This window comes from Gracilinanus agilis, chromosome 2 (genome assembly GCF_016433145.1).
Source record: "Gracilinanus agilis isolate LMUSP501 chromosome 2, AgileGrace, whole genome shotgun sequence".
In the NCBI taxonomy this organism is placed as follows: domain Eukaryota; kingdom Metazoa; phylum Chordata; class Mammalia; order Didelphimorphia; family Didelphidae; genus Gracilinanus; species Gracilinanus agilis.
Window position 1 is genome coordinate 600,823,136 of NC_058131.1, and position 15,102 is coordinate 600,838,237.

At 38.0% G+C, this 15,102-nt stretch overlaps 1 protein-coding gene across 1 annotated transcript in view; it reads left to right on the forward strand.

Annotated features, from left to right (window-relative positions):
• WDR93 (WD repeat domain 93) overlaps window positions 1-15,102 on the forward strand; it is a 71,168-nt gene that overhangs the window by 10,022 nt on the left and 46,044 nt on the right. The window contains exons 5-9 of the mRNA XM_044662492.1: window positions 3,843-3,921; window positions 5,809-5,921; window positions 9,976-10,008; window positions 11,346-11,427; window positions 12,041-12,212. Coding sequence (XP_044518427.1) covers window positions 3,843-3,921; window positions 5,809-5,921; window positions 9,976-10,008; window positions 11,346-11,427; window positions 12,041-12,212 — 479 coding nt within the window. The remainder of the gene's footprint in view (window positions 1-3,842; window positions 3,922-5,808; window positions 5,922-9,975; window positions 10,009-11,345; window positions 11,428-12,040; window positions 12,213-15,102) is intronic.

Consider the following 15,102-nt stretch of genomic DNA (forward strand, 5'->3'; position numbering starts at 1 on the left):
CCTCCCAGTGGTATGAGACGACAGTGTATTCCATGTGAAGCAGCACACCCATTTCAGGGCAGAGGATGTGAAGGCAATCAAAAGAAAAGCTCCCAAATTCTATGATGACCCCGGGAAATTTGTAAAAATCTTGCAGTCATTTATTAAGACCTATGACCCAGATTTTGCAGATTTTTTGGTTTATCCTAGGAGAGTTGATGTCCAAACATGACCGGCAAAAGTTCATTGAGGAGACTAGGAACACTCAGGGCCCAACACCACGGCCAGAGAATTGGGAAGAACTGAATTTGAATTAGGTACCTATCTACCAAATGTTAAAGGGGGCTAGAAAATCGTTTCTAAAGGTGTTGGAGAACAACTCAAGACACCCAAATGCGTGGTCTAAGTTTGAGAACTTAGACAAGAGACAGACAAGAAACACCTGTTACGTTTCTTGACCAAATTATTGAAGCAATGGGAGTTTATTTAGGCCTGCATATATTAGAGGATACCACCACAGAACATATCAAATGCCTTTTTGTTAAGAATTCTGTTCCCCAAGTAAGGAAATTTTTCCAGTGAAAATTGTCCGATTGGTAACTCTTTAGCTTGTAGGAACTTAAACAAAAGGCTACATATGTCTTTGCCAGGAGAAAGATAAGACCAATGATGAAAAAGATCTGATAATTGAAAATCTTCGAAAACAACCTAAGAGAGGCAAATACTAAGACCAAGGAAAAGGAAATAGATAACATCAAAACAGTAGCTGCTCTCAGAGCTTCAGAGAGAAAGAACACAAGTTATAAGAGTAATACATCGGTGAATACAAGTTACCAAAGGCCAAGAATGTGTTTTTTGTGTGACCGGGTTGGACATCTAGTGAAAGAATGTAGATTTAGAGGGCAATTTAACAGACAAAGATTTAATAATAGATACAATCAGTATAATAATAATGGTTATTATGATTATAGATGGAACAGTTTGAATAATGGCAATAATAATTATGGATTTAATGCACAAAATAGCTTTCAGTGTCAGAATGCTTATTGTCAAGGTAGCTCCCAATATGGCAACAATGCAGGATTATATAAGAACTGGAGAACAACCGAAGTACAGCCAGGTTGTCCAAGGAAATGGTAATCAAGGTAACCTGAATGAAGGGACATCTTCATTATGAAGGTGTGCCCAAAGTTCAGAAGTAATTGATCAAGTTGATTGGGAATCAAGTGAATATTGATGAAATTGTATGTGTTAAAGATAATGATAATGTAATTGTGAATAATGGTAATGGTGCACTTGGTGTTAATAATGATTTAATTGGTGTTAATAGTAATTTAATTAATAATGGTAATGATATAATAAAGTTTAATGGTAATTTAAATGGAATCAATAATAATTTAATCAATGTAAATGGTAAAGAGAATTAGTAATAATTTAAGTGGTGTTAGTGTTAAATTAACTAAATTAAATGGTGTTATTGGTAATTTACCTAATGTTAATAGTAATTTACCCATAGTTTAGTAGTGATTTAATGAGTGTTTGTAATAATTTGGCTAAGATTGATAATAATTTACTTGGTGTTGATAATAATTTAATTAGTATTGTAAATTGTGACAAAAAGAAGAATTGTATTGTAAATGGTGTTGGAAATTCTAGTGATTGTGTAATTATGGAGAATAATGGAAATTGTGATTTAAGGACCATTTGATTGTAAATAAGAACAATGATACCAGAATAGAGGTGAAAAGGACCAAAGGTGCAAAATCCTGGGAAAATTCTGTAATTCAAGACAATGTTAACTTGGATGGACAGGAAATAGTTGAGCTATGTTCTGATATTACTGTTTTAGCTCCTGTGTTGGGAACTTTCCAACCTCTCAATAGCACAGAACCATATATATGTGTCTGTTACTATTGGAGACCAGATTTATGACCTTCTTGTAGATACAGGAACAAGAAAGTCAGTTTTGCAAAGTTTTCCTGAGAACTGTAGAGCTGTTGGTACAAAGGATGTGGTTGGTGCTGCAGGCATAACTCAGAAAGTAGCTAAATTACAACCAAAAATGGTAACTCTTGGACCCTTCTCTGTGGAACACACGTTTGTTTATATGCCAGGATGTCCAGTGAATCTTTTAGGAAGGGATTTTCTGTGTAAATTAAGGGCTACTATCCAATGTACTGAATCTGGTGATATTTCTTTACATCTCCCAGAGCAGTGAAGGGCAAACTATAGCCCACAGGCCAGATGCAGTCCCCTGAAATATTCCACAAGACATTATTCCTAATCTGATGAATACAATGAGTAGGATACAATACAATGAAACTTTGAAAGAGTTGCCTTAGAAACAACAATGACAGATAAGCATTTCCTTTCCTTTGGCCCCCTCTTCTAAAAAGTTTGCCCATCACTGTCCCAGAGGAATCTTTGAAGGCCTTTCCATTGCTTTTCTTAGATTCGAACAGTAAAGAGGATGACTTAGGTACTATCTATCCAATATACTTCAGAGGAAAGATGGGCTTGTATTACCAAAGAGAGCCATTCTTCTCTGCTATCCCATTAAGACCCCATCCCTGAATTAACAATGCTTTCTACATTAATCCGAGAGTACATACTATCCCCAGGTAGGGAGTGAGAGAAAATCTTCTTACTGACCCAACTGTTCAAAAAAAAAAAAAAAAGTCTTGCTCCAAAGTGACCTTAGGGCCAAAGGAAATATGTGATTTTTTTTTCCCTTAGAAATTTGTCTTATAAGGATTCTGATGCCTTAATGCAGACTTGCAGAGAAACTCATAGTAGGGCTAGACTCAATCTTTTTTAACAGAAACTTTGCTTGTAAAAATTTTGATGCCTGATATTGAGTAAAGTTGCAGAGAACTAAGTAGAATTACACTCAATCTATATGCTACTAATTAGCAAAATTACTTTATTTTTAGTGTTACCTAGAATCTACACTGGCTGTCTATACATCTACTAGCCTTCCAGGGCATCAGATGATGTAAAGTCTTCCTAAACCATTAGGAGAATTTGGAAAATTAAGGAAAATGCCAAAGGTTTTGAACATAAAAATAACATATGCTATTGTTCTATTCCCTAATAGCTCTGATAAATATTTTTATATAATCCCTAGATTGAGATTACTCTATTATAAATATGAATAACATGGAAATGGGTTTTGAGTAATAATATATATATAACCCAGTGGAATTGCTTGTCAGCTCCAGAAGAGGAGAAGGAGAGAACATGAATGGAATCATGAAAAAATATCATTAATTAATTAATTTTAAAATAATCCCTATTTATACCCCCAAAGAGATAAGGGAAAAGACTTGTACAAAAATATTTATAGCTCTTTGTGGTGGCAAAAAATTGAAAAACGAGGGGATGCTCTTCATTTTGGGAATGGCTGAACAAACTGTGGTGTGTATTGGTGATGGAATACTATTGTCCTGAAAGGAATAATGAACTGGAGGAATTCCATGTGAGTTGGAATGACCTCCAGGAATTGATGCAGAATGAAAGGAACAGAGCCAGGAGAACATTGTACACAGAGACTGATACACTGTGGCACAATTGATTGTAATGGACTTCTCTACTAGGAGCAATGCAATGATCCAGGACAATTCTGAGGGACTTAGGAGAAAGAACACTATCCACATCCAGAAAAAGAACTGTGGGAGTAGAAACACAGAAGAAAAAAATAATCCCTAGATTGATATCCCTTATTGCTTCTTTCAGCAAATGCTTTTTGTGAAAAATTCTTTAATATGAATGACATGTTTAAGTGACTTGTTTTCTCTGATGACCAGAGAATACAATGAAATATATTTTCCTCTTGAGCTAAGCTTCCTTTTTTTTTTTTTCAGGAAGATATTAACAAGCAGACTCCATGTTTGAATTTGAAAGTTTCTCCTGGCGGGGATTTTATGGCCATACTTTTCCAAGGCAAGACAGACAAGGACTGTTATTAAAGTGTGCAGATCTGCCATCTCTTTCAGCTATTTTTTTTTCTCCTTAGGGAACATTCAAATGAGATCCCATCCCATATAAGAGCAGCAGCCAGCTCTGATATAACTTTCCATCAGGAAGGTGAAAATCTTTGTTTCCACAATAGGACGGATTAGATGTAGTCACTTTGTTTTCAAACCCTGCCCCTCCCCCAGTGTAGCAAACTTCTATTGTCACTTATCTTCTCTGGTATCAATCAACCAATCAATAAGCATTTGGTGAGTATCTGCTATGTCTCTGATATTACACTAAGTGCTGAGGATAGAGTGATAAAAGTGAAATAGTCCTTGCTATCAAGAAACTTACTATTAACTTAGAAAAAACACAGAACTATTAAATAGTCATAAAGCCACTCTTTAATCAAGGGAAAGGGGTAACAGGGCTGATTAAGCCTCTTATGCAGAGCTGTGCCTTATGCTGAGTGAACTCTGCTTTGCTCTGCTCCCTGACGCCCTGGGAGTGACACCATGCTAGATGTCGACTCCAAGGAACAAAAAAAAAAATTGAGGAACTTATATACCATTTGGGAAGATCTTGGGGCTAGGAAAGATGATTGACATTATACTGATAATATACAATCAAGCTTGGGGAAAGGAATCCTAGCCAGAGACTAGGGTGTAAGGGAAGGGGCTGCTTACACAATGGATACTAAAGGATGGTCCCTGCCCAGGTGTACCTTCCTGGGAAAGGGTCTTTGATACAAAGAGGAAGACTACCTAAGACAAAAGGGGGCATTTACCCTAGGGTCCATTATTCAGTCTGCAACTGCTAGCCTGAGATTCCCTTCAGGGTGGATTCTCCAGGAACACTAAGCACAAGCTTTGGGAGTCTCCAGCCTACAAGCTATTTCTAAAACTTGGGGTTCATCAGATCTCACTAAGCCACAAGTTTGGGGTCTCTGGATTCCATGTCATTACAATCATCATCATAGTCACCACCACCACCATTATAGCTACTATTTACTTTGCAATTTAGGGTTTGCAAATCACTTTGCAAAATTATCTGTGCAAATGAAAGAGATGAAGTGTGTGAGGAATAGCCAGTGTGGCTAAACTATAGCATATATAGAAAGGAGAAAGTATAAGAGGATTTAATAGATTTTATTGGTAGGAAGAGGCCAGTTTGTGAAGAGTTTTAAATGGTAGAGTACTATCTTTTTGTTTCCAGAGATAATGGAGAACTATTAGAGTCTGATCCTTCTTCTAGCCAATGCCTAGAGCCCTATACATGTTAATGAAGAGATTTCTTTATACTTCATAAAGGGTTGAATTTCTTAACACTTATTTTGTACCTTTACACTTCATGGTCTCCATTACCTGCTTCTTACATGCTTCAATTTCATAAAGGGGCTTAGGGGAACTCTTAGGAATTTCATGATTATTTCCCCTCCCCCATATATTATAGTTAAGTATTAAAGGGAGATTTAGGAACTATACTAGCTTGGAACACATAAAACATTGAGGGTCTACACCAAGACTGGTTGAACAAAATTTCCACTGTTCAAGTATGAGGGATTTGGATGTCCTATACAACTTCATTTCCTCATACAACTATTCTTAATCTTTCTAGCCTGCAATAGTTTGGTGTGATGACTGTTGAGTTATATGGTTGAGTATCCAATTCTAAAGGGCCTTATTAAAGTGTTTTTCCCCTCAGGAGAAAAATCCCTTCAGGGGTCACAGCTTGCGTTGCTTCAGTGATTGCATCATCTTTATCTTACCAAGATATAAATATCCTCTTGCCAAAAGTTCTGAGAAAGCAGACTATTTTACAAAAGACATTTTGCCTATTTGAAGTTGCTTAATAATTGATTTCCCAATTCAGGAGCTGGGTCTATTTGGCTAGAAGTATATCGATTACCCAAGGAAAACTGGAGTAAGGAGGTGGAGCAACCCCATTCATCTCAATCAAAGAAGAAACCTAGCCATATGCATCTAGTAAGAAAACTTTTCATTTTCAATCTGTATGTTTCTCTCTAGATTTATATCTGCACCCCCCAGATCCTCACCACATTCTAGGCTGAATGCTAGAGTACAAGAAAAGGAAGAAACATAAGTCCATACCCAACTGGGTACTTTCCAGTCTGGCTCTCTTAATTTTATTTCTCTAGCTGAAATTTGACATTAAAGTCAGTGTTTTCATTTGATAAATCCTCAATACATAACAACTTTTTATTGTTAGGTGGGATTTTTAAAGTCTAAAATAAGAACATTTTTCAAAAATTTAATTGTCATTGATTGATATTTATTGATTTCCTCTTAAAGACAATGGGATGTATGGATATGATGTGAATAAAGAACCAGTCCAAATCTAGAAAGAACTGGGTTCAAGGCCTGTCTCTGGCCCATGCTAGCTAGGTGACATTGTGCAAATTGCAACCATTTAGTGCTCTAGGCAGTTCTCTAGCACTATAAGTTGTAAAGAAGACACCTACCTGCTTTAGTAAAGAGAGTTCCCTTTACCAATGAAATTACAAGCCTACTCCCTACTTTTATCTCTGACTGTGCTAATTGCTATGGGGTTATGTAAGGGGGCATAATATATGATTTCTGTTCTCAAGAAGTTTAGAGTCCACTAGAAAAATAATACACACACACACTGACTTGTTTTATATGACAAGTCAGAGGAAAACACTTTGTTCTGGTACTGCATTTCTCAGGTTAGCTCTACCAATCATAGGTAAAAAGAGAGGAAGTTCTTTTCAAAATCCCTAGATCTTATCCTTTCTTTCACCAAAGTCTACAATGATTTAACACACACAAGTGGTTCAAATACAGCATTAGATTTTATTATCGTAAAATAAAATTGCAAGGGAAAAAATATATATTGAGGTAAAGCATATCTAGTCTCATATAATTAGAATATCAACAATAAGGTTATGGTTTTATAGCTGAAATGTCCTATAGAGGCCATCTAGTTCAACCCCCTCATTTTATAGACAAAGAAACAGACCCAAAGGTCACAGTAGCAGAATTGGGGTTCACCAAATCCAGGTTATTTGACTCATTATCTAGTGCCCCCCCACTTTTTAAACCCTTACCTTCATTTAGAATCAATACTGTATCTTGATTCCAAGGCAAAACAATGGTAAAGGCTAGGCAGTAGGGGTTAGGTGTCTTGCCCAGGGTCACACAGCTAGGAAGTGTCTGAGGGCAGATTTGAATCCAGGACCTCCATCTCTAGGCCTGGCTCTCAACCACTGAATCACCTAGCTGCCCCCAAGTGCCCCTTTTACTACAAACTTTCTTTCTGTTTTGATTCCAGGTTCTCACTCCTCTGTGGATTCTGGTTAAAACTTCTCTTTTTGCACCTGTCTTACTTGCCAATGTAGCTGGTGTTCTCCTGGGGTTTGTCCCTAAGCTTACCTGTTATTTTTCTCTCACTTTACTCTTAGGCCCTTTTCAAAGTCTTTTCCCCTGTTATATTCTGGATCAACTAATTCTTGATTTCTTAGATCTTTTCTCTTCATGACCCCTTCTGGGTTTAATCATCATTTCTACTCAGACATTTTAGATTTACATATGTAACCCCATTCTCTCCTGAGCTCCATTCCATATCACAAATTGCCTATTGGCATTTCAAACTGGATGTTCCTTGACATCTTACATGATATAGAAAAAAGAACTTGTCCATTTTTTTAAAAACCCTTACCTTGTCTCAGAAATGATACTAGATATCAGTTCCAAGGCTGAGGTGTGGTAAGGACTAGGCAATGGGGGTTCAGTGACTTGCACAGGGTCACACAGCTAGGAAGTATCTGAGGCCAGATATGAACCCAGGACCCCCCCCCCATCTCCAGGCCTGGCACTCTATCCACTGAGCACCTAGCTGCCCTGAGAACTTATTCATTTTTACCCCCAAACCCACACCCTCTTCTGAACTTCCCCATTTCTATTGAGGGTACCACCATTTCCCCAGGTTCCTAGGTTCAAAATTTTAGCGACTTCTTACTCTCACTCACCCTATATTCTCAATCATTTGCCCAATCTTGTTTCTACCTCCACAGCTTATTTCACATGAGTACCTTGTCCCTATTCACACAGGTACTACTGTAGGTCAGGCCCTTGCCACCACTTGACTGGACTTTAGCAATTGCTCCCTAATTGTCTTTCTGCCTCAAGTGCCTTCCTAGTCTGAACTATCTTCCCCATACCTTCCAAAATGATTTTCCTTAAGTGTTGGTCTCACCCGACACTGTCACTCAGTAAACTCCACTACCTCTCTAATGTGACTCTGTGACAAAAATCACTCTCCTTCTTCTGAACACCTAAAGGATTTATTTTCTGTACCATTAATTTGGAATTTAGCATATACTGCTTTTATTGTTAGTTAGCTCTTTAGGTGTATGGCTCATTTCTCCCTAACTAGATCATAACATCTTTTAGTGTAGTAGCTATAGTTTGTGCTTCTTTATCTTTCTCCCAGGTCCTACAATAGGGACTTGTAAATAATAGGTACTCAATAGGTATTGGTTGATTTATTATACAGGTAGGAATACAACTCTGGAATAAAGGCTTATTCACTGTTTGCTGAGACATCACTAGCCAAGGTTTATCCCAATGGTAGCCTTTTAAATCTAGATAAACAGCTTTAAAAGAAATCTACAACCTTATTGAAATACTTATTAATCACAAAGATAACTAGTTTTCTCTTCTCTAATCTCCCTTGCTTCCAATTCATCTTATCTGGTACTACTAGATTAAAATTCCTAATAGTTTTTCTCTCTTCAAAAAAATTTAGCAGCTTCCTAGTACCAATGGGTTAAAGTCCAAATTGCTTAGTTTGGAATTCAGGGCCAATCAAAATCTGACCACAGTGCCCTTTCCTAGTATTTAACAATAGCAACCCTCTCTTCCAGCCAAGATGTTCTCCTCACTGTCTCCTGGGCACCATACTTATTCTTGCCTTTGAGTCTTTACTCATGCTCTCATGCTTCTTTCCTCCCACTTTCCACATCCTATAGTGCCCTGTTTATTTTTTCTACCACCTATTCAAAATTCTATCTATTCAGGACCCAGTTCAAATCTCATTTTCTTTATGACCACTCCATGACCTCCCTAACCACTCCATTCTGTGATTTCTTTCTCCTCTGAACTCCTACAATATTTTCCCTTCATACTACTCCTATGGGCAGCCTGGTGGCACAATGGTTAGAGCACCAGGCCTAGAGTCAAGAAGACCGGAGTTCAAATGCAAACTCAGACTCTTAACTAGCTGTGTGACTCTGGGCAAGTCACTCAACCCTGTTTACCTCAGGCTCTTCATCTGTAAAATGAGCTGGAGTAAGAAAAGATAAACCATTTCAGTATCTTTACCAAGAAAACTCCAAGTGGGGTCACAAAGACTTGGATACAACTGAAATAACTGAACAACAACTGCTCTTATGATATTTAATCATATACTACCTTTTATTATTATCTCACTCTTTCATGTCTTTTCTTTGCAACTAGATTGTAATAATCTTCCAGAGGCCAGGAACTCTACCATATAACTTTGTGTATCTTCATAGCCTCTAGTATCTTGCTGTGCATGTGGTGGTATACAATACATGTTTTTTGTTTTTCAAAAGGCCTAGAAAATGTTTTATTGTTAACTATTATTGCAACAACATGAGAAAAACTATAATAATTGTATCTAGTTCTAACTTACTATTAGGGAAACTTTCTATTTGAGGTAAAGTTTATTAGAATGGTAATATGATATTGTTCTGAGTTTTGAATTCAGGTATAAATTTCTGAATTATCATTAAGTTAGTCATCTGCTATTCAAGGGAAATGCTACTAGCTCAAAAGAAGTGGGATCAAAGAACTGCTACCTGTAGATGTCTGTGACTAGGAAAGTTGTATTCAGAAAATGTTTGTTGAGTGATTATACTTAGCATCTAAGACTATCACAGTGGGCCCTCTTGGGAAATTAGAAGGGACAGAGTGATTGATGGTATGTTAAAAGTGAACTCATTTCTGTTTTGTTTTGTTTTGTTTTGTTTTGCAGAAAATCAGTGTGTCTCAAGATCTTTCAGAAATAGTAAGAAAAAAATCTTTAAGGAAAATTTCCAAATCCTGGGGTGTATTTTTTAGAGATTTATTTGAGGATTTACCCGTAGTATCGAATTTATTCTTTGTTCATTCAATTCCAAGCTTTCTTCAGGTAAAAGTCTCTGAAAGGAGAAAAAGATTCTGGAAGAAGCCAACATGTAGAGGAGCCAGCACCTCAATTATGTCTCTATTCTTAACTTGCCACACTAGAGACTAAGATTAAAATTCAACAGAGACTGTATTTTAGTTTTTAAGTACTTGTTAAATAATAAAAAATGGGCCAGAGGGAAAAAAAGGCCTCTAGCCCCCTGTGACTGGCCATTCCTTTAGCAAGCCTCTTCCAGGGGCCAGGCTGAGAGGCAAATACACCTCCCTCCAGGTTCCCAGGGAGAAAAAAGTCCTTCACTTCCTTTCCATACTCCATTTTATGCTCTTTATAATGTCCCTTTCCAAAGTCCCTCTGATTGGAGGACTGTGACCTCACTCTGGGGCAAGAGGCAAGTCTTTGGATGCCAAGGAGTCACAAGGGGCAAGGGACAATGGTCTTTTGGATGAGATGCCAGGAGTTGAGACTTTTAGAATGACTTCGAAGTGTATATGCCCACTCTTCTCTACCACTCCTCTTTCCTCAATCCACTATCTTAAATTAAGAGGTTGTTTACAGATAAACAATAGGCTTTGTCTATATTCTTAAGAGTAAATTGCAACTTAATTCTTAATATAAAAACTGATCCTTTTTAAAATCTAGAGTTAATCTTGGAGTATCAAAGAAAGGACTACGGGCTAGTTAAATTTTCTTAAAACATTGGTGAATTTCCTTTTGGGTGAGATTGAGGACTCTTCTGCTTATGCTCTCTTATGATTAAGCTGAGAATAGGGACATGACCAAGGCACCTGCTTCTCTATATATTGACTTCTTAAGTCATTCTTTCCCTCTGAAGACCTCTCCCTGAAGAGAGCCTAGAAATACATATATCCTCTCTTAAAGCCTAAAGACAGAAGCACTCATATCTGTCCTCTCCCAAGCTCTTGTTAACTTTATCCCTCACATAGGCATTGAGGTATCAGTCTCCATCAGTGAGAAGAGTCATATGAAAAGGAATTTGAGCCTGAGTAACTAAAACAGAATGTAGGTTCAAACCCTAAATATCCTTTGCTGTGTCTGACAGGATATCTCAGTACAGTCCCAGGTGAATTTTCAAAATGTAAGCTTTCCTTTAGGATCTTTTCTATATCAGGCTGGTGAGATGGGTCACATGTCCCTATGCCTTATAATTCTTGAGATTGCTGCCTTCTGCTGTAAAGCTCTATAATTCTCTCATGCAGGAAAATTATCTTCTCAAAGCAGACATTAAGTTCAGCAGTCCAATTCAAATATTGAAACTTAAACCGCCCAAACCAGTTACAGGTAAGGGCCATTCAACTTAGAGCTATTAGTTCCTTCCACGTTATTATAGTCTATTTGTATTAAAGATATAGAACCAAAAAGAAAATGAATAGTCTCTTAATTTCTGGTATTGCAGTATAAAGATTGAGAGTAAAGAGAGAAAAGAAAGATGAATATAAAGAAAGAAGGAATGTGAAATTTTACTATTATTTGCCTTCTGTTCTATAAGTAGCAATAAACTACTACTGTCTCTAACCAGGTATCTTGAGCTCTATTCTCTCTGCTTTATTAAATAGTTCAGCTACAGATTGGAGTAAATGAAGGTAGTAGGGATGCAAAAATATAGAAAAATTGCTGTTTGTATTCTAAAGGACAGAGAACTAAAGAGTACTAGAGAGACAGGCAGATAGTTGAGTGTATCTGAGTTTTTAAGATTTGAGTAAAAGGTAGGTTCAGGAGGAAACTAGGAAGTGTTGGAAGAGGTATTAGAAAGCCAGGAAGAAAGAAAAAGAGAAGGGTGAAAGAGGGGAGAGTAAGAGAAAAAAGAGACTACATTTGTAGATAAAGGCAAACTGGTTCTCAAACTATAAATAAAGTTGGAGGGTATAAATAATTATTGTCTTCTTCAACACAGGTACTCCATTTAAAAGCCCAGTGGAAGTCTTTCAAAAGATAGAAGATATTTATGGGTTAGGCTCTGGGCAAAATCACATGATCAGAGATATCCAATTGGAGCAACAGGCAGCAATCTTCGATGTTTTATTTAGAAAGTTTCTGCCTTTGACAGACCCAGAGCAGAATCCCAGGTGAGTTGGAGAAGAAAAATAACAAGAGCTTTCATAGTTTCTAGAAACTTTGTGTAGGCAAGATTTTGAATTTTCTTCCATGGCTTAGAAATTCAGACAGGAAGTAATATAGGAAATGATTCATCTCAACCAGCATTTATTAAACACTTGATATGTCTGTGCCAGACATGGACTGGGGTATCATGGAGTCAAAGAGAAAAGATGATATAAGTCTTTCCCTCAAGAGTTTCCTTGGAGTAGGTGGATGGAACATGTGCATATTAAAGTAAAGGTAAATTGGAGAGATCAAATAGAGTGGTTTGAGAGCCTCAAAGAGCAGACCTTTCCACTGAGAAAATTGGGGCAAGGGGGAGCGCATTCTTTAGGAGGCAGCGCCTGAGATGGACTTTGAAAAGGAGAAAGTATAATGTACCTATACAAAGAAGGTAGGACAAAATTAGGAATAGAAATGGAGTCTAGCTTGGCTAGAGTGTAAAGGATGTTAGTGGGAGTGCCATGAAATGATGTTAGAAAAGCAGATGAGAGCCAGATTTTGCCTTAAATGTAAAGCTAAGATGCATTTATTTTGTCTGATAGACAATGGGGAACCACTGAAAGTCTTTGATCTGGATATGGAGCAATGTGGAGATTGGGTTAGAAAGGATCTCTCTCTAGACCACCTGTGTGTTTTCTGGGGGTATTGTCAAGAAGGCCCAGCAGATAGGCAATTATTCTCAGTGCATATGGAGAAGATTAAGCCCAAAGTCAACAAAAGACTATTTCCAGCCAACTTTAGAAAGAAAGGCAAAAGAGAATCCCTGCTAGCCAGGAGCTCACAGTCTAATGGAGGAGAAAAGTCAACACCCAGAAATATAATAGCGAAATTGAAGAGCTTTCAAATTAAAGAAAAACCCAGTCGAACGGAGGGACCCCACAACAGGGTGCAGCTTAGAAGGTATGTGGAATCAAGGCATTTCCATGCTATAAAGGGGTGAAACAGCTCTCACTAAATCTCGGGCTGAGCAACCACCCCTCCTCTCCCCCCACACACACACACCACCTGCAGCGCTGAAGCCAGGTCAAAAGAAATAGAGCAAGTTTGGGGCACCCATCAAGTCATTGGCAGCTCCGGGGCCTGTTCCTGAGAGCAGCAAGATTTAGGACCCCAAAAAGCTGAGGAACGCACATGGACTCTGAGCATGGACGCAAAGCGCAGGCGCGGGTGGAAACGTGGGTGGAGGCAGACACAGGCAGGAGCGAAGGCTCAGAAACCCTGAGTGGGGAACCAGTGCAGACAGGTATACGACTGTGGAAGCAGCGCCCTGAGACTTGTAAAGGAGCCCCCTGAAGAGGATCAAGCAAGAGGGTCCACCAGGGGGCTTGACCTTGGAAAAAACCAGACCTTAGACCTCAGGAGCCAAAAGACCGCAGACAGACCCTGAGCCCGAGGATAAAGCTGAGAAGCTGCTGGGCTAACAATGGCTACCCAGATCCAAGAAGTCCAGAAGAAAGAGAGAAAGATTAACAACAAGAAGAAGAAATCTTTAACACTCGACAACTTTTACATGGAGAAAATCCAGACGACCGAGCAATCAGAAGAGGAGAAAAAACAAGCAATCACATCCGAACCATCCCAAGATAATCAAAACTGGTCACAAGCTCTTGAAATGTTCAAAACTGAGATGATGAGAAAGTTGGAAAAGATTTGGTCAGAGAAATGGGAAATAGCTCAAAAGGAAATCAGGCAAGAAAATAACAGTCTAAAAGGCAGAATCTCGCAATTGGAAAGTGAGGCAAGTCAACTGAAGACCAGAAATGACCAGATTGAAAAGGAAAACCAAAAGATTATAGCCGAAAACCAGTCCTTAAAGGCTAGAATTGAGCAATTAGAAGCTAATGATCTCTCAAGACAACAAGAACAAATAAAACAAAGCCAAAAGACTGAAAAAATAGAAGGAAACATGAAATATCTCAATGAGAAAGTGACAGACCAAGAAAACCGGTCTAGAGGAGACAATTTGAGAATCATCAGTCTCCCTGAAAAGGGAGAAATTAATAGAAATTTGGACTCCATACTAAAAGAAATTATTCAGCAAAATTGCCCTGAAGTCCTACAACAAGAGGGCAATATAGACATTGAAAGGATCCATAGATCACCCTCGACATTCGATCCAGATAAGAAAACACACAGAAATATAATTGCCAAATTCAAGAGTTTCCAAGCAAAAGAAAAAATCTTACAAGAAGCCAGAAAGAAACAATTCAAATATCAAGGAGCACCAATCAGGATCACACAGGATCTGGCAGCCTCCACGCTAAAAGACCGAAAAGCTTGGAATATGATATTCAGAAAGGCAAGAGAGCTGGGCCTGCAACCACGGATCAACTACCCATCAAAATTGACTATATACTTCCATGGGAAAGTATGGGCATTCAACAAAATTGAAGATTTCCAAGTATTTGCACAGAAAAGATGAGGGCTAAATGGAAAGTTTGATATCCAACCACAAAAATTGAGAGAAACATGAAAAGGTAAATAAGAAACAGAGGAGAAAGAAAGAAAATTCATAATTTTTTAAATTTGCCTTTTTAAGGGCCTCAGTAAAATCTAATTATCTGTATTCCTACGTGTAGAAATGCTATGTATAATTCTCTGTAGTGAACTCCATTCACTATTAAGTATTCACTATTATAGTGGTCGGAAGAATGATTTATGGGGAGAGGGAGGAGTGCTAAATGGTCTAAGATGATATGGGGGGTGGGAAAGAGGAGGGTGAATGGAGGGGGACACCAGGAGAAACTTGAGAGAATAAGAAAAATAGGATAATCTATTACACAAAAAGAGGGCATGGGATGGGGAGGGGACAAATACTATTATAAGAAGGAGAGGAAGAGAGCATTAAGAGGTAAT